Genomic DNA, 25000 nt, shown 5'->3' with positions numbered 1-25000 from the left:
TATATATATATATATATCTATATATATATATATATATATGATTATTATTTAATTTATATAATATATTATATATATATTATATATATATATATATATATATTATTATATTATTATAAGTACTATATTGTATATATCTATATATATATATATCTAATATATATATATTTATTCATGGTACGTAAAGTTTACATGTTTACCTATTATTATTATTATTATTATTTTATTATCATTATTATTATTATTATTATTAATATTATTATTTTTGCTTGTAATCCCTTTCGGTACGTTGACGTAGCATCCCTCTAACTGTAAGTAGGCGTTGGTGAGTAGATATATATATACATTTTTTTTTTTATCTCTCTTCTTACTTCTTGTGGTTTGGGACTACGTCAGCGCCTCCCGCAGGATGGGATTCTGTCTTCGCGAGTGTTTCATGTGTTCGTTTTATTATTTTATTATTATTTATTTATTTATTTGCGGTCTGTGAAATGTGTCTTTGAGGGATCTCGGGATGGAAGTGTTTGTGGTCCTTTATTAATTTATTTTATTTATTTTGTAATTTTTGTTTATGTTCGTTTCTGATTGCTAAGATTATTTATTATAAAGGTTTGGGTTCTTTTTGTTTGTGTTTATAAAGTATGGGTACTTGTGAGCGTACCTATTCATTAAAAGGGAAATATAATATTATTCTCACTCTCTCTCTCTCTCTCTCTCTCTCTCTCTCTCTCTCTCTCTCTCTCTCTCTCTCTCTCTCTCAGCACCGAACAGCAGCAACGCCCACTAAAATACGGTTATGAATCACCCCTGCATTCAACACCATTTTCGACTTTTTGTCTATGCCTCTGCAGGATCCCAGTCAAGAGAAGCCTCGCCCCAAAAGGACTCTTCCTGGCAACTCCTATGCTCCTTCTACTGTGAGGTTTGGGATTCCTATCCCTGCATAACATAGGATTTAACGCTATGTTCATTTAGCTTTCTATACATCAGATGCGTTTTGACCTTAGGATTGAAATCTGTTTGAAGTAAGGTCATTGAGGTGACCTCCCCTAAGAAAAATTAAGGTGCCAGTTTTGCCCACAGAGGGCCTTTAGGAGGTCAAAGGTCATGGAATAAGGACATTGGAGTTTCAGGGGTCATAGTTCAGAGGTCGAGGTTTTCAGGGCTTATTGTGCTGATATCAAAGTTTGAGATTAAATTTGCATAGTTTTTTTTAATGATGAAATGGGATTAATAGACATTCAGTCATATAGCAAAATGTAAGGCAGTGTTACCAAACTTTCTTGCAAAAAAATAAACAAAATTATTAATAATAATGATAATACTAGATTCTGATGGGAGTGTCACCAGACTTACTTTTTAAAAAAGTGGAGCCTAAGCCACTTAAATCTTAATATGCCAAAGTGCCATAGTTGTTGCATAGCAAAGGGTTCGGGGACAGGCTACTTACATTTTTATATATTTATATAATTATTAATATGTTAAACTTATTTTTTCCTTTCTCATAACTGATCTCTCTCTTCAGTATTTCCTATTACCTTCTGGCACCTCTCTCAAAAGGAGGAGGAGGAGGAGGAGGAGGAGGAGGAGGAGGAGGAGGAGGAGGAGGAGGAGGAGGAGGAGGAGGAGGAGGAGGAGGAAATAGATCCCTATTAGGTCAGCTTGATTTTAAGGCAAGGGCCGGAGAAGCGAATGATTTGATAGCCTTATTGAGCACAACAGCAAAGGCCCAAGTTATAAGATAAAAAGATATCGATGGCCGTAGGTTAGTTAGCTGCATATTCAAGGTCAGGGAATCTCTGTGGGCGGTGCCATAGGTTCGAATCCTTGTGGCAAGTGACGTTTTTGTAAGACTAAATCTGACGCAATAATGAATTTAATGTTCTGTGTCTCCTACCTTTCGTATTCATCGGGTTAGTTACTTCTTCGTGAATTGACGAATCACTATTTATACACGAACAATATTCGAAGAATTGTTGATACCTGATTATCATTTTGTAAAGACGTAGTATAAAACAATGATAACCTCTTTATGTGACAGTTACAAAGCAGTGTTTATTTTCACGAGCCAAAGATCGGTTTAGGCTCATGCTTTACACTTCGACGTAAGGTTTCAGGGATGATGCTTTGAAATCCATCCCCCCTCTCCCCCCACCCTTCCCCCACCCTAGTTCCCCTTCTCCCCCCACCCTAGTTCCCCCCTCTTCTTCCTTTTGTGAAGGAGGAGGAAGATAAAGAGATGAAGGAACTTACAACTTATCCTTTTATTTACTCACGACCTCTCCTCATTCAATTCATTGCATGTTTCCGACTGCCACCTGCATTTAGAGAAATGGAGAATAAAATAAAGGGGACAAATGCAGTTCATTTACGGCGGGAAGAAGTGGCCGCAGAGAGAGAGAGAGAGAGAGAGAGAGAGAGAGAGTTTGAACTCATTCCCTCTTGTCCCCTGGTTTAGAATAAAGATAACCAACGCAGTTCATTTACGACAGGAAGAAGTGGCCACACACACACACACACACACACACACACACACACACACACAGAGAGAGAGAGAGAGAGAGAGAGAGAGAGACAGACTCATTCTCGAAAAAGCAGATAGATCAGTGCTAAGAAGGAAGCAGATGAAATCAGCGGAGGTCAGGTGTGAGCAGCCGGGAATGCAAAACTATATATTAGCAGGGCGTGGGTGGAGGGCCCAGCTTGCTTATACGGGCGTTTGGGCATGGGGGCCTCTCCGCCCATTTGAGAGGACGGGGAGTGGGAGGGGGGAGGGAGAAGTGAGGTTGGAGAGGACGTAAAAGTAGTAGAAAAGGACCATGATGTCAGTGCTGGTCTCATATATATATACTTTTAGCTGGGTGCCATATCTCACGGTGGAAATATTCGCTGGGTTCGCGTATGGAGATCTCTCTCTCTCTCTCTCTCTCTCTCTCTCTCTCTCTCTCTCTCTCTGAGTATTACTCTCTTTTTATTAATACTTAGGTTGGAATGATAATTATCTAATGCCCCGTAATGTGGGAACAAAATAATTTATTCATAGTTATATGGGACATGAACGTTTCTTTTTTTAAAATTTATATAAGATTCAATCATTTTTGTACTTCTATAGATAAAAGAACTATATCTGTATTTATATTGAGTTATGTATGTATTTATGTATGTTAAGTATATCTTAGTTACCAGACCACTGAGCTGATTAACAGCTCTCCTAGGGCTGGCCCGAAGGATTAGATATTTTTTTATACGTGACCAGGAACCAGTTGATTACCTAGCAACGGGACCTACAGCTTATTGTGGGATCCGAACCACAGTATATCGAGAAAGGAATTTCTATCACCAGAAATAAATTCCTCTGGTTCCGCGTTGGCCGAGCCGAGAATCGAACTCGGACCACCGGATTAGTAGCCGAGCGCGAAATCCACTCGGCCAACGTGGGACCTTTTGTGTATGTTATATTTACATATATACTGTATATATACATATACATAAATACATAAGAATTGACTCTTCACCTCCCCCACAAACATATACACTCTTAAGTTACACCCCAAACATGTATATGTATATTATAAGTACAGACATGTATACATAAGAATTGACACTTCACCTTCCCCACAAACATATACACTCTAAGTTACACCCCAAACTGGATTAGCCGACCGAAATCCCTCATTGTGAGGGAAGGCTTCTAAGTGCGCTCTGGCTCTTAAAAAGCTCGGGTTGTTGACATAATTAGTTACTTTTGGGTCGTCTTCAGTTTACTATTATTAATGGGGATGTCTTTAGCGGTGGGTAGGTCACCATCTTCTCTTTGGGATGATGATAACGATACTGTTCTCGGTTGTGGAGGTGTTATAGAGATTGTGAGTTGTTGGTTGTTGATGGTGGTGTTATTGTTGGTTCCCATCTTGACTCTGTTTGGGATGAAGATTATGTTATGGTTGTTCTCGGTTGTGGAGGTGTTATAGTGAGTTGGGGTTGTGAGCTGTTGGTTATTGATGCCGGTGTTTATAGTAGTTGTTGTTGTTGTTGTTGTTATTGTTGTTTTGATTGTTAAGGCCGTTTGAACTGTCTTTATTAGAGATTCTCTTCAGTCTTTTTATTTCAGTTTTTTCATATCATTTTCATATTCTGAAATTTGTTGGTGTTTTAGTTTATTATTATTATTATTATTATTATTATTATTATTATTATTATTATTATTATTATTATTATTATTATTATTAAATTCTGCAAAAATAAACTCATAGAATCTCTTAATATTTACCATCACTCACCTCGTGTATAAAATACGCTACTGCAAATCTGTACCTCAACCTTCACATCTAAGAACATGAGAGAGAGAGAGAGAGAGAGAGAGAGAGAGAGAGAGAGAGAGAGAGAGAGAGAGAGCGTACGGAGATTTGCCAGCTATGGGTAGAATTCACCCTGTAGAAGTTCACTCGAACCTCTACGGAGTCTGTTAAAAATCCTCCTGAATTTTATGTCTGAAATACCTCCTATATTCGACGACATTCTTTTCGAGGTGACAACGGCGCCTCTCCGCTGCTCTGTAAGACTGTGGAATGACTCGGGATATCATTCTGCTTTGGTCTGGTCTTCCGGGTAGCCGTGTGTTAGTTAATAATAATAATAATAATAATAATAATAATAATAATAATAATAATAATAACAACGCCTACGGGAGGTTGGTGTTGACATAGTTGTCGACTGTGAATTAAAACGCTTTTATGTCTTCTTGTATAATAATAATAATAATAATAATAATAATAATAATCATAATAATAACAATAATAATAATAATAATATTGATAATAATAATAATAATACTTGAGTTTCTCCTCGATTACACTCATAAATTCCACTAGAAATTCATGTCCAAATTACCCTAAATATGGCGAATGCCCCACAACTGTGGGCAATACTCTGGCATCTATAATCCCAGAACGTACAGAAAAAAATGCCCACACGCTACTCCAAAAACTTCCCTGCTGTGGGCACTAGACACACCACCTTCATCATCCGTTACGGAGCAGCGCTGGGCATTTGTAGGCATTTAAATACCCACCGTATCTGGCCCGGGTTCAGCGCGTGCCCACCGTAACAAAGTTTGGGGGTTTGGGACGGGGCTGGGGGTAGTGGGTGGGTGGGGGGGTTTGGGGGGGGGAAGTTGGGTTAGTTGGAGACCCACTTGACGACAGGTCCTTGAAAGGAGATTATTATTCAAGTTGTTCCTTTGGCATAATATTATCTTTTGGGGTTGGAGTGCTAGGTTGATGAAGTGGGGCGGTCTCTCTCTCTCTCTCTCTCTCTCTCTCTCTCTCTCTCTCTCAGTTGTAGGTTGGGCGTGTATATCCAAGTGTGTGTGTGTGTGTGTGTATCTACCTTTCAGTTCCACAATGGTCCCGTGGGTGAAGTACAGTGCATTTGATGTCTACGCCAGTCCCTTACGACGCTCCTGATTGGCTGTTGATAAGCCAAGCACAGGGCTGGAAACTCTCACAGTCAGGCTCTCTCGAGAGTTCACATACAGGCAGGATGTATGTTCCACCTCTCCTGAAAGACGTATCCCTCAGGAGGTGGGGAGCATACATCCTGATGTGAATGTACTATAGTATCCTGAAGATGGCTTTCGACTAAAAGCTGAAAGTCTTGGTACCTCCTTCTTTCTTTTTCACGTGAGGATCTCTTGTATATATCTATGTAATTATATATATAAATATATATATACATTATATATTATAATATAATATATATTACTTATATATTATAATAAATATATGATATAATTATAAATGTTATGTATATGTAGATAGCTGACTTGGTTTTGTCTTTTAACTTAATGGCAGTGAATTTGTATGTAGTATATATATATTCATATAGCACGCTTAGACACAAACATAATATATAATATATATATATATATATATAAATATATATATATATATATATATATATATACAGATAATTAGATGTGTTTATTTTGCAACGATGAACCGATAAAAAAACAATAGGTGTTTATCAAAAGTAAATATACATAGTTTGAATTATGAATGATAATTCCATTGTTTGACCGCTATTGCTAACAGTGGGGTTAGATGGGGTTCTCCAAATAAGTTGAAAAAAAATATTCCGCGGTTTTTTATCACACTTGAAATACCACGAATCACGTGTATCCTCTCTCTCTCTCTCTCTCTCTCTCTCTCTCTCTCTCTCTCTCTCTCTCTCTCTCTCTCTCTCTCTGGTCAAGAGTGACGGTTCTTCAAGTGCGACGCATTGAATTAACATGAAACGTGTCGATGTTAAAAGAAAAAAAAAAGTTACATATTTCAAACTCCGATGAATTCACTGAATTTTTTGGGATCCTCACGTATAACGTGAAGTATTGGTTCAGTAATTCGGTGTGTATTGAAGACTTCAAGTGTCTTTTTATACATGGTTGTGTGTGTGTGTTTATGTAGGTGTAATGTATATACATATGCATATACATTCCTGCTAGAAGTTGAGTAAGTTTGGTGCGAGGTCACAGGTCCAAAGATTGTATGACGGTCTTAAGAATTTAATTGCGGTTGTGTTATGGTTCAACTTCCTCTGACTAAGGTTTTGTTGGTCAAATTCTGGCTCACACGTCAAACTCAGTCCTCGCTCTCTCTTACTTTCTTTCTCTTTCTCGTTATTTTCACTATACATACTCTGATTATTCTCTCTCCCTCTCTTTCTCTTTCTCGTTCTCATTATTTTCACTGTACGTTGAATATTCCCTCTCTCTCTGTTTTTACGCTACCCTGTCTACTATTATTTCTTATAGCTATCATTACATATGTATACTTACATACACACATATATAAAGCATATTATATTATATATATATATATATATATATATATATATATATATATAATATATATATAGTATATATATATATATATATATATATATATATATATATATATATGTATGGTATATTTGTATTTATATTTAAAACCTAACTTATTTGTCATAGTTAATTTCGCATCATTTTCAGTATATGGAAAAAATATGAAATAATTTCATAGCGTTTAAACAAGTGAATGATAATGTAAAAAAAATATTCCCACAATGGAAAAAATGTAAAAGACAAAGTCACATCCTTCGAAAAAAGGCAAAATAAGTAAAAAAAATAAATAAAGACAATAAAGGACATTTCAAGGCAAAATTACATCCCTTGAGAGGCAAGAAATGAAAATAAATAAACGCGATAGAAAAAACTTCAATACAAAATCACATCCCTTTGAAAAAGAGGCAAAAATAAATAAATAAATAAATAAAATAAATAAATACAAAAAAATATAAAACAAAACAAAATCACATCCTCTCAAAAAAAATCTAAACAAAATTAAATAAATAAATATATAAACAATAAAAAGATTCAATACAAAATCACATCCCTTCAAAGAAAAGGCAAAAAAAAAAAAAACAATAAAGAAAATTTAAAGACAATATCACATCCCTTCGAAAAAAAGGAGAAAAAATTAAGACAGTAAAGAAAATTTAAAGACAATATCACATCCCTTCGAAAAAACGGCAAAAAAAACAATAAAGACAATAAACCTATTTCGAGACATAATCACATCCCTTCGAAAAGAAGGCAAAAAAAAAAAAAAAATTAATAATTAAATAAACACAATAAGAAAAAATTCAATACAAAATCACATCCTTTAAAAAAAATTACGACTAAAAGAACAAACAACAAACAAAAAAATTCAAGACAAAATCACATCCTTTAAAAGAAAATAAAAAAATTAAGACTAAAAGAACAAACAAACAAACAAAAAAATTCAAAACAAAATCACATCCTTTAAAAAAAAGGCTAAAAAAATAAACAAACAAACAAAAAATCAAGACAAAATCGCATCCTTTAAAAAAAAAAGGCTAAAAAAACTAACCAACAAACAAAAAATTTCAAGACAAAATCGCATCCGTTCAAAAAAAAAAAAAATAATAATTACTGAAAAAACAAAACTAAAATTTCAAGCACAAATTCACATCCTTAAAAAAAAAAGAAAAAAAAACAGGCCTTGAAAAAAAAAGGCCATTCCGAAAGAGGTGCAAGAACCCGAAACCCGAAAAACCACAAAGATCCGACTACGCCATTGCCGCTGCAAGATTTCCATAAGCGACACTAGGTCGCTCGGGAGGTCACACAAAAAAAGGGGTCCCCCCTCCCCCCCGGTTTAAGAACCCGAAAAGTGTCGCAGTAATGCCACCAGAAAATGTCCTTTTTCTAACCATCACACGAATTGTGCATATCTTGGATACTGCTGGGTGGGGGTGGGGGGGGGGGGGGGGGTGATAAGCTGTGGTCCATTTTGCTTTGCATAATACTGAATTTTTGCTTTGTTTCGTTTTCGTTTTTGGTGTTTTAAGTGGCTCGGTATCTTATGTTTGCTCTTTCGGTTGTGCTTTCAGGCTGTATATATATATATATATATATATATATATATATATATATATATATATATATATATATATATATATATATATATATGACTGGTAAAAATGTTCCGTTACAACAGAAGTCCATCTAATAAAAGGAGCCCATAAAAACGCCAACATATAGAGGGAAAATACTATATTTAAGAGACTGCTGTCTCTCTCTCTTCTGGTAGATGAATGAGAAAAGTTACAGAAAAGGCATTATTCATACCAAAAGATCCATCCACCAAGTTAAGCCAATTTAGGTCACTCCCGCTGATAATCCCACTTCAATCCTCTGAAGCGTCGGTTTGAAGGAAAACTTTATCAATGACATCTGAACTCCCATGCGACATTTGAGATGCTTATTACCTGTCTGTTTAATCACGCCGATTATATCATCTGACTTTTATGTGTGTAATATATATATATATATATATAATATATATATATATATATATATAATATATATATTGTCACAGCCAAAGTGTAAAGGTGTACTCATCACTGCTGAAGTGGGAGGTGGTTGCCGTCGGTGGATCGAATCCGCCTTTGGACGAAGCGCGTATCAATTAATTACAACAAGTTCCCCTTCTGGGTAACGAATGTTTCCAAAAGTGTAGTTGATGGGATATGAAACGAATTTGTAGCCTAATGTTTGTGATAATAAAAAAAAGTATTATAGTTAGATAGATAGATAGATAGATAGATAGATAGATAGATAGATAGATAGATAGATAGAACTTACTTTACATTAAAAATGGTTAAACTTTCCTTATTTGTGTTTTAGGGTGTCAGAAGAAAGTTAAGAAATGAATGGAGGAGGAGGAGGAGGAAAGAGGAGGAGGGGTGGGGTTAGGGGGGGGGGGGGGTTAGGGAACAAGTTGACGGAGGCTGAGAGAGTTTTCCTGCGGCATTGCGGAATGATCAACCCTCTCTCTCTCTCTCTTCTCTCTCTCTCTCTCTGTCTCTCTCTCTCACTCTCTCTCTCTCTCTCTCTCTCTCCTGGTTTCTGCAGTTGTGGAAGTTGCGAGGAATTTGTTTTGAGGTGGGGGTGGGGAGGTGAGTGGGATCAGGGTCACCGTGAGGAGGGGGAGGGGAGGGGAGGGGAGATGGGACCTACTACATGATGCTCTGGATGCTGTTTGTGTTTTCTTTTAAGAGAGAGAGAGAGAGAGAGAGAGAGAGAGAGAGAGAGAGAGAGAGAGAGAGAGTCTTTTCCCTTCTTTAGTTGTATTTTGGGGAAGTCGGTGTTCGGGTGTCCCTAGGTGCTTGTCCCGACCTGGAATTCTGGAATTCTGGACTCAGAGTGGATTTGGCGATGGATTTATTTATTTATTTAATTATTTATTTATTTTACAGTGAAAGAATTTTAGAATTTTTTGGTACTCTTTAGAAAATGCGGGAAAGAATTTTGATTATCATAATTGTGACGATTTTTTGGAAATAAATCCATAGGCTGTTACGTCATCTGATTGTTGTATATATAATAATTTTGATTCGTGGCATTTTTTTTATTGTTGATATTTCATTTCTTTTCTTTCTGGAATCTTTGAAAATTATCATAAACTTGATGGTTTATTTGAGTATCACAATATCAGTAGTATTCATGATAATTGTAGGTGAGGTCTGGTATTCTACAACCACAGTAATATTTATGAGGATAATAATAATCTATAACAACAGTAACAGTCATGATAATAATACACGAGTTCTTGCAGTCTCCAACAACAGTCATATGGTATATTACTGATTCTAGCTAAAAATCCTCCCCCGCCAAACTTTTTCGATCAAACAAGACAAAATGAACGGTCCCTCGATAACATTTCTTACGACTCTTTTTCGAAAAGATAACGAACGACCTCCTTGGACTATCGCCTTGGCACTTTGACCTGGCACTCCGCTTATCTGGCCCTCGAGTGCCACCCCGTCGTCCTTGGTGATTTCTCCTCTCGTTCCTGGAGGATTAACTTGGAGGGAGAGAAATGGGAAGGTTGTCAAGGGTGATATTTTATGTTTTTATGTTTTTTTATTTTCAAGTTCTGTGTTTTATCTTTGCAGTGGACGGGTTAATTTTTTAAGTATCTTTTGAGGGTTTTAGATTAGATTTTGGGTAGCTTAGCTTAGTTTTTAATTGTATTTCAAGTGTTTTTATTTTTAAATTCTTTATTTTTTATATTTTTTAGGATTTATATTTTTTCATTAAAATAGAATTTGATTTACTCTTTTCATATATGTGCTTTTAGTTGACAGGTTTAGGTTCTATATGTTATGTACCATACGATTTATTAGATTTTGTTTATATTTGTTTCTTTGTACGTAGTATTGGATAGTTTTCAATATTAGCTTAAAAGACACTTGTGACTTTTTTTTTAATTAATGTGGACAGTTCTGTCAATGAGAACAATCGAGAGTGTATGTACCCTTTTTGAGTAAACGACATGTAATAGAATTGTGCTTGTAGAGTGATGAAGTAACAGTTGCATAGACTTGATAAAAGATAACTCAAAATACCTCTGATATTGATACATGACAGCTTAATCCCATTTCCTAATTAAAGATTAAATATAACTTCAGACCCAATGAAATCAAGGTACTTATACTGTTTTAAAGTGAGGCTCTATGACCCTATTCACCAAGTGTTGATAGTGACATCAACATAAGAAGCAGCCTCTAGGTTAGTCATAGTCTTAAGAAGTAACATCTATCAGTGTCGTAAGAAGTGAGATCTATCCTAAGAAGTAGTCATTATTACGAGAAGTGACCCCCATCCTATGAGGAGTACACTGTAACTTCCAAAACATGAATTTCCTGCGCGGGAGTTTTGGCGGTGGGGGAAGCGCTGCAGACGAAGGGCCCCCGAAGGGAGAACAGGACAGTAACGTGAGGGATCACGCCACCTTCTTCTCGTGGAAGAACATTTGGACAGACAATCAAGAAGAAAAAGCTGAAGGTCCTAAAAGCCGCGCTGGAAGTGACCCCAGCGCCCCTAGGAAGGGACGCAGGAGCAGCCGCAGTAGCACTGGGCTGTCTGTCATTGATGAAACTATTGGGAATGGAGATCACTCTAGCAGTCGACGGGATAGTAGAGATTTCCTCGGGCGAATTGGGAACGGTGAGCTCTGCGACGATAACCGAGAAGACTCGGACACTCTGGAAGCTGACGATGACAGGACCAGCATCTCGTCCTCCGAGACCTTGCGTCGCGGAAGCCTCACTGACGGTATCAAACGCGTGGTGTCAAAGACTCACGCTACCCCTAGTGATGGGAAGTCTGACGGGTCCAATCAATCAGGTTACTTCAACATCCCTTGGAAGGACAAAGGCATGTCCTTTCCATGGAAGAAGGAAGATGCTGGGGAACAGGGGTCTGGGAAGTCATCCCAAGCACCAAAAGAAGGGAGCACCCCAAAGTCCTTTGGTATTGGTGGCTTGAGTACCAAAGGAGAAGACGAGAGCAAAAAGAACAAATCTCGTAGCCCATCGAGACACTTCCCTTGGGCCAGTTCTGATGCTGGAGATTCTGACAGTACGTCAGAGCTTTCTTTTACAATGCCGTGGAAAAGCTCTTCAGACGCCTCCAAAAAAGGCACTGGGAGTCAAGACTCGGCAGCTATCCACTTCCCTTGGTGGACTGGGATCAATTTAGAGGACAAAAAGGAAAGGGATCCCAGTGTAACAAGCACTGGTGAAAGCAGTGAGGACATTGACAGCGGCATCATTGGTGACGAGAGCGCATCTCTCATCAGTGAGAGTAAGCCTGAAAAGACTAAGCAGAAGGAGAAAGAGAACACCAACCCATTCCAGAATGTCCCGTGGTTCATTGGTGGCAGTAGCAGTGAAAAGAAGGCTGAGAAAAACAAGGAGACCCACAGTGCCCTGTCGGGCTTTCCGTGGAGTCGCGAAGGCACCGACAAGAAAAATGGTGCGGAAGGTGATACATGGAGTGCTTCGGTTAACATCCCGTGGCTGCGGAAGTCAGGTGAGAAGAAGAAAGTTGAGAAGGGGAAAGCTGATGGTGAGAAGGAAGAACCACACAAGGAATCTGATCGTTCTGAGGGTGCTAAAGCAGAGGCCCATGACGGGGAGCTAGGTCAGTCTGAAGAAACAGACGAGGAGGACATCAAACGCCCATCTGTGGTCAGAAGAGTGCGGAAGGTAATAGATGCGAAAACCGATATAAAGATTGACAGCATGAAGCCTCTCATCAAGAGCAGGGGAAGTGTTGACAGTGAGAGCAGAGAGAAAATTGTCGAATCAGATGAGGACGTCAAGGGTTCATCGGGGCAGTCGCCAGCTCTGTATCTGGAGCAGCTAGTGGTTTTGAAGACCCGGGCTGGTCGGGTCAAGGAAAAGGTAAGCTTTCTGCACTGTTAGCTTATGCTAAGTTCAGCATTTGAAATTGATAATCATATTTAGATCACTGGGAGCATACAAGTTCAATCTGGTTATGTTGTCATCTTTAGCGTACCATATTCTGCATGAAACTTGGCTGTCTGACCATTAGTTACCATATGCTGTGCATTAGTTACCATATGCTGTGTTTTTTTAGAGTAATTCACTGTTGTTATTCTCAGCATTGGAAACAATTTAATGACCCAAAGATTTATACTTTGCCCTAGCATCAAGCCTACTACTGTTATGCTGTACTGAGCTGTATCTGGAGCAAGGTCCATGTATCAGTTGTACTTATGTCCTGAACATTACTAAAAACAGTACTGAGTACATCTAGGCCTCTTGTTGTGATTCCCATACTTTCTGTACTGAGTAGCGTCAGCACAGTTGTTGCTGAATTGAAAAGAAGATCTTACCTGAAATATTTCAGTAATTCTGCCCTGAACTTCAGCCTCTTCTTGTTGACTGAGGAAAAGGATCAGCTGACTATGCCTGAAACGCCCATTGTTCTCAGTCTGAGAACCACAGTGATGCCAACACCACACTCACAAGGACGCTTTAGTTGTTTTCTTGAAGGATGGGTCTTCATGCAAAAACTTATCGTTTTTGTATTTCTGAATTATGCAGACGATAGTGAAAACCTGCGAGGTTTACGAGGGTCGTTTTTAATTTTTTGGGTTAATGATTTACAACCTATGTCTGGTGGATTTGTGAAAAAAACTTGGGTTGTATGTTTTGTGGAGCCTTTTTTATTTGGCTTGGTATATGACTATTTTTATGATTGAATCTCATAGTGACAAATTTGACAGCATCTGTGTAAATCAGTGTATACATAATGTGTGCGTGTGTATGAGAGAGAGAGAGAGAGAGAGAGAGAGAGAGAGAGAGAGAGAGAGAGAGAGAGAGAGAGAGAGAGATCCAAAGGGGGATGGTGCCTGGTCCATTGGTAAGCTTTTCATCTCCGCAGAAGATGCTTTCAGGTCCCACGGAGGAGGGGACCTTATCAGGACAGGTGACTAATTACCGACAGGTAAAGTCTGTTGGGGAGGGGTGTGGCCTTCCAACCCCCTCCCCTCCCCCCACCACCTTTACAGGTAAACCTCGTTTAAGAAGTGCTACTATAATCTGATACATTCTAATGTGAGGACAGGAACTCGAGTGGAATAGGATGGGGGTGTTGGTAGGTAGGGTATCGCGGGTGGGAGGGGGGGGGGGGGGGGGGGGGTGGGGAGGGGAGGGGTGTTGATTAATTGACACGTGGTTATTACTCCTTTCATCATCCTTTATCTGTTACTGTAGACGTCATTTTCCTATTTATTTTATTTTATTTTATTTTTTTGCTTTAAGCATACTCTAGAAAAGTCAGTCCTCTCTCTCTCTCTCTCTCTCTCTCTCTCTCTCTCTCTCTCTCTCTCTCTTCACACACACATCTATATCTGTATATATATATTTACACATCTATTAAGAATGGTATTAATATTTATTTCCGTAATCAGAATGTATTATTGTTGTAATTATTCTCATATTTATCAATCAGTCCCAATTATCTTGCCCAGCGAAGCGTTGCTCCCCTTCAGGCCTGGGCTAGATAAAGACACTAGAGCTCTAACTGCCTCGGTAAATACGCAATTTAAGATGAAACTCCCAGCTATTAAATGGCCTTTCAAAAGAAAAAAAAATAGGGTAACTGGCAACTCGAATGAATTACAAGCTGCCACAAACCGGTATATATATATCGGCGACCCAAAAATTGACCGGCCGGGCGGGCATGTAATGCCCTCGGGGTATGTGCTGCTTTGCTTGCGCATCCGCTGTCTGGGGCATCGTTATGTGAATGAATTAACTGGGTATTTCTTGTTTTATTAGTGGTGTGTGGGGGCGGTCGTTGTTTTGGGGGGGGGGGGGGGGGAGAAGATGTAATTATTCAGCAATTAAGGGTAATTGCAATTCAATTAACCTGACATGATCTTTTCGGATGTCATGGCTGAAGGAATTGCGTGGCCCGGATTGAGAGAGAGAGAGAGAGAGAGAGAGAGAGAGAGAGACGAGAAAGAGAGAGAGAGAGCTCACAAACCTCATTTTGTGAAGAGAGATTCTCTGGACTGCATTTTCTATTGAGAGAGAGAGAGGAGAGAGAGAGAGAGAGAGAGAGAGAGAGAGAGAGAGCAACCCAGCCCAAATACCATTCACACTTCCTCCTGACCTCCAATGCAGGTATACCAGCGGGGCCGACCTTGGCACAGATTAGAGTGATAAAAAAAAAGAAAAGAAAAAAGTACCCATGCCAAATACGCTGGGCTGAAAAACACCGGTACTACTGGTTTTGGTGCAAGTGTCCAGAAGACACTGAAGGAGAAACAGAGAGAAATAAAAAATGGAAAGAAAAATAGAAAAAATATTAAGAGATGAAAGAGAATTAGTATGTTATTGTCAAGTATCACTGATGATCGTATGTTAGGTGGTAAGTGTATTTGAACATTTGATGAATAAGGAAGTCTGCATTATTATTATTAATTATTATTATTATTGATTATATTATTATTATTATTATTATTATTATTATTATTATTATTATATATTCAGAAGATGAACCCAATTAATATGGAACAAGCCCACCACTGGGACCACTGACTTGAAATTCAAGTTTCAAGGGAAGTACAGAAAGGGAGAGAGATTTACTTATTTAAAAAAGAATTGACAGATTAATAAATAGATAGATAAAAATGGAAGTAGGTTACAGAATACAGAGAGAATGACTTCAGGCTAGTAATGCATTTAGTGGTATTTGCGCCATATGAAGTTATAGCTGGAAAGTGTACTTAAGGAGAGAAGCTGAAAGGGAGACTGAATAAATATAGAAATGAAAATAATGTTATTGAATGCTACGGACAGTTTAAAGTTTAGCCGCCATGTTGGTTGGGTATATGAATGTCTGGGAATGTAGGGAAACAGTAGTCAGTGTAGATCTTAGTAGGTTAAGTAATCCGTTCTGGCAGTAAAATCTCTCTCTCTCTCTCTCTCTCTCTCTCTCTCTCTCTCTCTCTCTCTCTCTGTTCATGTTTCGAAGTCTTGTGGTATCTCCTGGCAATCTGTGTGTATGATCATTAGTGTCTTCCTCTCTCTCTCTCTCTCTCTCTCTCTCTCTCTCTCTCTCTCTCTCTCTCTCTCTCTCTCTCTCCAACGCTAAAACAAAAGCGAGACGAGTCATAAATTAGCTGGGCAACGCGACCGAGTTAGCTCCAACCAGATATACAGTCTCTCTCTCTCTCTCTCTCTCTCTCTCTCTCTCTCTCTCTCTCTCTCAGATGGTTCGTGGACAGCATTTTAACATGGAAGTAGCAGTAACATTAACACACAAGGAGTACCACCTGACAGCTCAACCACCCCTACCCCCTCACTCTCCCTTCTCCCGCCCCCCCGCCCACTACTCTTACGCCCACCCATACCCACTACGGTTGTGGGGTGGGCGCTTTCACTTGGCCAGCATTGGCACCATACTGGAGGAATGGGGGCATGGCATTCTCGTGATAGAGCTCTGTGTGTTTGTGTGTGTGTGGTAGGTACGTACGAATGTACACACACACTACATTCCGTCTTGTAGCTTAATCTCTCTCTCTCTCTCTCTCTCTCTCTCTCTCTCTCTCTCTCATGTCCTTCTTCGTTTGTGGGCTTGTCTCTCTCTCTTACACTCACACTTCTTTCCGTCGTGTAGTTTAATCTCTCTCTCTCTAAGACAAAGTGTAGATACAGGCAAGATATATGATGAGCACAAATTAGCGTATATTACACTACTTTCAAAGTGGATCAAGACTAGAGGCAAGTAATTATAGGCCTGTGAGTCTAACATCACATATAATGAAAGTGTATGAAAGGGTAATGAAGAAAAATATTATGAAACATTTAATAAAAAAAAAATAATTTGTTTAATAAAGGACAACATGGTTTCGTACCCGGAAAAAGTACACAAACCCAACTGTTAGTCCACCGTGAAAACATATTCAAAAATATGAAAAGCGGAAATGAAAACAGATGTGGTTTATTTAGACTTGCAAAAGCTTTTGATAAAGTAGACCATAATATATTAGCGAAGAAAATTAGAAAACACAATATCGTGGATAAAGTAGGAAGATGGTTAAAAGAATTTTTACACAACAGAAAACAGATAGTTATTGCAAACGACGAGAAATCGGATGAAGCCAAGGTAATATCCGGTGTGCCGCAAGGTACGGTGTTAGCTGCAATACTGTTTGTTATTATGATTGAAGACATAGACAATAATAGTTAAGGATTCGGTAGTGAGTAGTTTCGCAGATGACACAAGAATAAGTAGAGAAATTACTTGTGATGAAGATAGGAACGCTCTACAAAGAGACCTTAACAAAGTATATGATTGGGCAGAGGTAAATAGGATGGTATTTAACTCTGATAAATTTGAATCAATAAATTATGGAGACAGAGAAAGAAAGCTATATGCATATAAGGGACCTAATAATGAGACCATCACAAATAAGGAAGCAGTTAAAGACCTTGGTGTGATGATGAATAGGAACATGTTATGCAATGATCAAATAGCAACTCTGTTGGCAAAATGTAAAGCAAAAATGGGAATGTTGTTACGCACTTCAAAACAAGAAAAGCTGAACACATGATTATGCTTTATAAAACATATGTTCGTAGTCCACTTGAATATTGCAATATGATATGGTACCCACACTATCAAAAGGATATTGCACAAATAGAGAGTGTACAAAGGTCCTTTACAGCTAGAATAGAAGAAGTTAAGGACCTAGACTACTGGGAAAGACTACAATTCTTAAAATTATATAGTCTGGAAAGGAGAAGAGAACGCTACATGATAATTCAGGCATGGAAACAGATAGAAGGAATAGCAGAAAATATCATGGAACTAAAAATATCAGAAAGAGCAAGCAGAGGTAGATTAATAGTGCCCAAAAATATACCAGGAAAAAATAAGGAAAGCACACAGGACATTAATCCACTACGCACCAGCATCGATAATGCAGCGTCTATTCAATGCGTTGCCAGCTCATCTGAGGAATATATCAGGAGTGAGCGTAGATGTGTTTAAGAATAAGCTCGACAAATATCTAAACTGCATCCCAGACCATCCAAGATTGGAAGATGCAAAATATACCGGAAGATGTACTAGCAACTCTCTGGTAGACATTAGAGGTGCCTCACACTGAGGGACCTGGGGGGGGGCAACCGAACAAGATGTAAGGTCTGTAAGGTAAGGTAAGGTAAGGTCTCTCTCTCTCTCTCTCTCTCATGTCCTTCTTCGTTTGTGGGCATGTCTCTCTGTCTTGTGTTATCTCTTGGCAATCTGTTTGTATGGGCATTAGAGTCTTATCCTCTCTCTCTCTCTCTCTCTCTCTCTCTTCAGTGTTATCTTCTTGCAATCTGTATGTGTGGTCATTAGGGTCGTATCTGATTTTTCCTTCTATTATCGCTTTCTCTCGTTTCCCTTTGTTTGCGAATAAATTATCCTTCGTTGTGCTTGTGTGGCGTTTCGTATGGCTTTTGTTTAATTCTGTTTATTTACTTATTTATCTATCCTTACTCTCTATTCATCCTATGCTGTATTTATATCTTTTGTACGTTCTCTCTCCTTCTTCTCTTTATACTTTCTCCTGAATTATTCAGCCCTCTGGCTCTCTCTCTCTCACTTCGTTATCCACGCTTTCTCTAGAGTCATCTTCTCAGACTCCCTTTCTCTACTTCATTCATTCCGTTGGCTTTCTATTTTTGTCGGATCACTGCTCTCTCTCTCTCTCTCTCTCTCTCTCTCTCTCTCTCTCTCTCTCTCTCTCTCTCTCTCTCTCTCTCTCATGTGCTTTGAACATGCTATTGGTCAAGTCCTTATTGTGAGTTTCATTACTGTTATAAATTATATATTATAATATACAACACATATTTGTATATATATTGAGAGAGAGAGAGAGAGAGAGAGAGAGAGAGAGAGGGGGAGGGGCGGGCATCCAAGTTGTACCTTCCCTTGAGAGTGATTGGACGTATCTGCAATACGAAGCCACCATCATTTATATGTTGGTCAAATCTTTTGCATGTATCCGGTTGCTACGAAGGTTCGTCCAAAATACAGAATAAGGTTGCGTTATATTGCAGCCATCTCCCATCTCCAGGTCACTCTTGGGATAGGTGTGAGTACGTACGTACGCACGGATACTAGCAAGTAAGACTTCCTGACAGGGCGCAGCAGTTATGTACTGCCTTGTGGACAAGTGATTAGGCAAAGGTTATAGGTTGTTGCATTCATTAGCTGTTTTTTTTTGGGGGGGTGTCGTGTCACTGTAGGTGGATATTTCTATATAGGACGAGTCTATTAGGGTCTGTATCGCATTGCGAATGATTGTATATAGAAGGAGTCTATGAGAATCTCTATAGCATTTGGCAATAATTGTAATTAGAAGAATTTATGAGAATCTCTGTAGCATTTGACAATAATTGTATATAGAAGGTATCTATGAGAATCTATAGAATTTGGCAATAATTTTGTATAGAAGGCGTCTATAAGAATCTGTATAGCATTTGGCAATAATTGTATATAGAAGGAGTCTTATAGAATCTGTATAGCATTCGGCAATAATTGTATATAGAAGGAATCTAATAGAATCTGTATAGCATTCGGCAATAATTGTATATAGAAGGAGTCTAATAGAATCTGTATAGCATTCGGCAATAATTGTATATAGAAGGAGTCTAATAGAATCTGTATAGCATTCGGCAATAATTGTATATAGAAGGAGTCTAATAGAATCTGTATAGCATTCGGCAATAATTGTATATAGAAGGAGTCTAATAGAATCTGTATAGCATTCGGCAATTGTATATAAGAGGGTCTAATAGAATCTGTATAGCATCCGGCAATAATTGTATATAGAAGGAGTCTAATAGAATCTGTATAGCATCCGGCAGTAATTGGTTTTCATAAATCATGCATAAATGTGGCCACATTCTTTAGCTGTTTTGGGGAACACTGTCATTATAGGTGTATATTTCTATATAGAAGGAATCTAGGAGAGTCTATATATTCCACGGCGACTGTTGGTCTTCGCAAACCTTACCTAAATATGGCAGAGGCCGCTGGGTGATTGTCGTTCGTTTGGAAGAGAGACAAAAACAACTATTCGATCTTCCATTTTGGCAACTGAGTTGCGCGCACACCTTGAGCAGTGATTCTCGTCGTAGCCGTGTAGTAGATCTGCCTTCAGGAAGCCTTCAAGGGATGAAGCTGCCACCCCCATGCCCTTCTCTAACCATGTTGCCACCCACAACAGTCAACAATTACCATGTGCATAATTAGATGCTTAGGTCAGCAAAGGCACTGGTGTCTTGGAGAAAATGTCTCAAGTTATTTCTCACCCCTGGGATCGATTCCGGCATCAAGTTTGCGAGGCGATTTTGATGCCCAATTTCATAGATTAAAGCAGATTTTGGATTAATAACAAAGGCAGCGGTGGAGTCTTCAGAAAAGTGTCCCGAGTCATTTCACCCCCGTGGGATCGATTCCGGCATCAAGTTTGCGAGGTGATTTTGATAACCCATTTCGTACATTAAAGCAGAATTTAGGTTAACCAAATAGTGGAGTCTTAAGTAAAGTGTCCCAAGTCATTTCACCCCCGCGGGATCGATTCCGGCGTCTCAAGTTTTTATAGGTTAAGGCACAGTGAAATCGCGTTTCTTCGTAATTGCTCCTTACGTAATTCCTTTTTAAGTTACAACCGAGCTTGCCGTAATTGGGTAATTGAATGGCGCCATTTATCGTGATGTGGCAATTTCCTGCATGTTTCGTCTAACTGTAATTCATACTCATGAGTGACGTCATATTTGTTCAAATAAATGTGTTATTTTCACTCATTTAATTTGCGTCATTTGTATGGATTTCATCTTCACCAGAAACTAGCATCCTTCGCCAATTGCATTTTTATGCATTAAATTGCTAATTGGCATTCATTGGTTTTTGTGTCTGTTCGTCTCAAAGGTCTCATTGTGGCCCTTGCACCGGAAACTGTTGCCCTGTCACCGGAAATGACACTTTCTTTTGAATTAGTTGTGGGATGAAGTTGCGAGCCCCCATACCCATTCACTCGACATGTGGTGCCTATTTGATATTTTCGTGTAATATCTTCTTTATTTTTTTTTCCACAAAGAATTTGTTTACAAGGGTAGATGCTTGTAATGTATGTCTGCTTGTTGTACGTAATCGTTCTCACAGAGAGAGAGAGAGAGAGAGAGAGAGAGAGAGAGATTGAAAGCGGATATATATATTCACATTCCTGAAGAGGTAGAGATCTTGTGTTGTTGTCGTTGTTCTTCAAGGATACCAGCTCTTGAAATATCTCCCCTTTTCATAATTTCTTTTTTATATGTCTGTCAAGTGCTGCCCTCCACAACTCTTTGATAATCTGTTGGAGTGTTTATGAGTGTTTAAAGACCCTTGGGGCATCTCTATAAGTCTTCTGGATGTTACTTATAAAATTTATTTTTTATAGGAGAATTAAGATTCAAGTACATCGAAATGTGTGGTCAGTTCAGAATGATAAATCTGTAATATACAGTTTGAGAGTTTCTTTAAGCCTAAGATATTGATTGAAATAAAAATATCACTCTTGGGAGTCTGTTCAGGCCTCAGAGATGTTGGTTGAGCCTAAAATATATAATGTTAAAGAGTTTTAGAAGGTTTGTGTGTCTTTTACGTGTACACTGAATCTCTAATATATTATTTTGAGAGAGTGGCTGTATAGGTTTATAGATAACAGCTCAAGTTTGTTAATATGTTTTGCAATATATTCTGCAGGTATTCAAAAATTTATTTTATATGTCTTTAGTTTAAGTACAGTCTCTGGGTTGGGTTACGTCGGAAATTCCTGTTTGGGCGGCCACCCTCCTCTTAAATTCCTTCCCTATACAGTTATCTTTGGCAGGAATATCTGAAGTATTAGATACTTCAGAGGCAAAGGACGCTATCTAACCTCTTTCGATCTAACCTAACTTGCCTCAAGTTCTCCAGCGTATGGCAGAGGTCAGTGTCACAGAAGGTATATCAGGTCAAGAAGGAAAATGATTTCCATTGGTAGCTGATTTAAACGTAGTTTTCTTTAAGCGATAATTGACCTGACCTCGCCCTTCAAACAGCTGCGGGGATCAGAATAGGACATAAAGAAATGCCATAAAATGGCTAAATAATCTTTGGCAACAAAATTCCCGAAGGACAAGAAATGGAAAATTGATATAAAGCAAAGTTATAATAAATACAAGTCAAAATGAATGCAAAAAAGATATTAGAGTAAGATTGATGTACTGACCTCTCAGTGATGGAGATTCTAATGTGATTTGAGAGATTTATCGAAAATACTCGAATGATACAATTTAATGAATGGAAAATGTTGGGTTTCATGTCTGGTGCATATTATGCTTGTGAGTGTTCTTAGAACATATAAAGATTGCGACTGATTTCTTCTATCAAAATGTGTCTTTTTTTTTTTTTTCCCGTCAAGTTTGGTCATGTAATTTATGCGCAAGAAACTGAAGTAATCTGCATCGCAGTCCAGTCATATGAAATAGCCTGACATTTGGAAATATCCAAGAAATTGACGTCCTGTTGTGATACATTTCTCCTTTATGGATAGAATTTTTCTCTATTCAAAGCACTTATTTTTGAAAAAAGCAAGTAAATATTTGACAAATGTAGTCATTCCGGCCAGAAATATTTGAAATGCCTTTCTCCATCCAACTTTCTCTCGTTGATTCAACTTTCTGCGCTCGTCAATGAACCCACTTTCGATTCTCATTTTGCTCTGGTCGCTGCCTGCTTTCCCTCTCAGCCACCCACCATCCCAAGAAACAGACCCCTATACCCTGGGCACGAGACGGGTTGACCTCGCTGATGACCCCGCCCGGTGGTACTTTTGGCCATCCTTATTTCTTGCGATCAGTGAGTGGGCAGTCTTGCATACCCAGCCCACTTAATAAAGGGTTACTTTGCCTTTCAATCGCCCCTGTCTGGAAATTTATGGCTTTCCACTGTCTTTCTCTCTTGCCCAGGGAAAGTATTTTTGTGTGATTTTGCATTTTCAGTTCTGTGTGCGCGCATATGTGAGTCGAGAGTGTGTGCGTGTGTGCGCGCGCGCTAACTATTGGGAGTTGCCCAAAATTCAGACTTTCAGATATGCCGCGCAGCTGCCAGACTTGCTAAGTGAGTTTTAAGTATTTTGGAATATTTATGGGCATTATTTGAGGCTTACCATGATTATACACATGAATATCAGTATGCTTTTTGGGCTGTATATTGTAATTGGCATGTATTGTGTATTTGTGTATGTTTGTATTTATTGGGTACAAATCAAGTATCACGAATATTGATTTTTTTTAACTACCCAGAACAAACTCGCTTATGGGATTTAGTCTTTTGTCCCAGACAATGGAATTCTCATATGAAACTCACGAATAAGAATTTTTTTTATATAGCATTCATAGGTAAATTTAACCCAGGAATTAAATTCCTGGTGTTATCTGATAGGAATTTCTTATGATGATTTGTTATGACTGACAATTTTAAATTCATTTTTATTACAACTACCAGATGAGAATTTCTCTATTACACCTCATTAACGGGAATTCTCTCAGATCAGAGTCTCATATTGGAATCTTCTCAAGAGATACGCATATGGGAATCCTCTCAGATCAGATTCCCATTACGGGAAGCCTCTCAGACCAGATTTCCATATGGGAATCCTCTCAGATTAGATTCACATATGGGAATCCTCTCAGATCAGATTCCCATATGGGAATCCTCTCAGATCAGTTTCCCATTATGGGAATCCTCTCAGATCAGATTCCCATTATGGGAATCCTCTCATATCAGATTCCCATATGGGAATGCCTCCGGTATGCAGATCAAGAGAAAGTGATCTAAGGAAAAAAGAAATTCCACAGAGCATAATACCCCCAAGCTCAACTGGTTTCAGAGGTTTGACCTTGTGACCTAACTTTTGAGTTTCGTCTCGGTAAAGGTTTTTTTTTTTTTCTTGGGTATGAAGCATTTCCTCTCTCTTTGAATCGACAGTAAAAGGAATTTTCAGTCTTGTGTCAATTTTTTTCTCTCTCTTAGATTTTTGGCAAATTTTTTTTTCTTTAATCTTGAGTTTGTCATTTTTTTTTTCTTATATAATTTCTCTTAGATTTTTGGCTTATTTTTTTTAATGGAAATTTTAATGTTAAGTTTGTCATATTTTTTATCTACTATATTTTCTCTTCGATTTTTGGCTATTTGAATTTTTTGTTACGTGGAAATTTTATTGACGACTTTGTCGTATTTTTTTCATTTATGTTTACTCTTAGGTTTTTGGCTAATTTTATTTTTTGTTTCGTGGAATTTTTAATGTTAACCTTGTTGTATTTTTTTTTGTCATTTATAGTTTCTCTTGGATTTTTGGCTAATTATTTTGTTTCGTGGAAATTTTGATGTTGAGTTTGCTGTATTTTTTATTATAATTTATATTTGCTCTTAGCTTTTTGGGTATTTTTTTTTTTTCATGGAAATTTTACTGATGATTTTGTCGTATTTTTATCATTTATATTTTCTCTTAGATTTCTGGCTAATTTTATTTTTCGTTACGTGGAAATTTTAATGTTAATTTTGTCGTACTTTTATCATTTATATTTTCTCTTGAGTTTTTGGCTAATTTTATTTCTGTTTCTTGGTAATTTTAGTGTTGAGTTTGTCGTATTTTTATCATTTATATTTTCTCTTAGATTTTGGCTAATTTTATTTTTCGTGGAAATTTTAATGTTGAGTTTGTCGTATTTTTGAAAAATGTATATTATCTCTTTTGTTTTTAGCTAATTTTTTTCTTTCGTGAAAATTTCCTTTAATTTTTTTTATCTTACTTGAAAATATTTTTAGTTTTCAATTTCAAAATTCCTTTAATATTGATAATTTTTCGGTTTTGTATTTATTAAGAATTTGTTGTGTTATGTTATGGAGGTAGGTTGTAGCCTTTGCGAGGTAATTTCACGAGAGAGAGAGAGAGAGAGAGACCTATACATCAGCACCCCTTAATCCGGAAGACTATCCGAATTAAGTAACACCAACACCCCGACAGTACCAGGT

The 25000-nt window shown here is 37.9% G+C and overlaps 2 protein-coding genes across 2 annotated transcripts in view; both read left to right on the top strand.

The window, feature by feature from the left end:
• Positions 1–25000, top strand: part of LOC135203750 (amphiphysin-like) — a 125532-nt gene that overhangs the window by 44493 nt on the left and 56039 nt on the right.
• Positions 9677–13811, top strand: LOC135203749 (uncharacterized). Its single transcript, XM_064233689.1, has 2 exons — positions 9677–9722; positions 11032–13811. Exon 2 carries the CDS (start codon positions 11257–11259, stop codon positions 12829–12831), a length of 1575 nt encoding a protein of 524 aa, XP_064089759.1. The 5' UTR covers positions 9677–9722; positions 11032–11256; the 3' UTR covers positions 12832–13811.

Source organism: Macrobrachium nipponense, chromosome 36 (assembly GCF_015104395.2).
Source record: "Macrobrachium nipponense isolate FS-2020 chromosome 36, ASM1510439v2, whole genome shotgun sequence".
NCBI classification, from domain to species: Eukaryota; Metazoa; Arthropoda; class Malacostraca; order Decapoda; family Palaemonidae; genus Macrobrachium; species Macrobrachium nipponense.
Note: the sequence above shows the minus strand (reverse complement) of the source record. Positions and strands in the feature narration are given on the sequence as shown.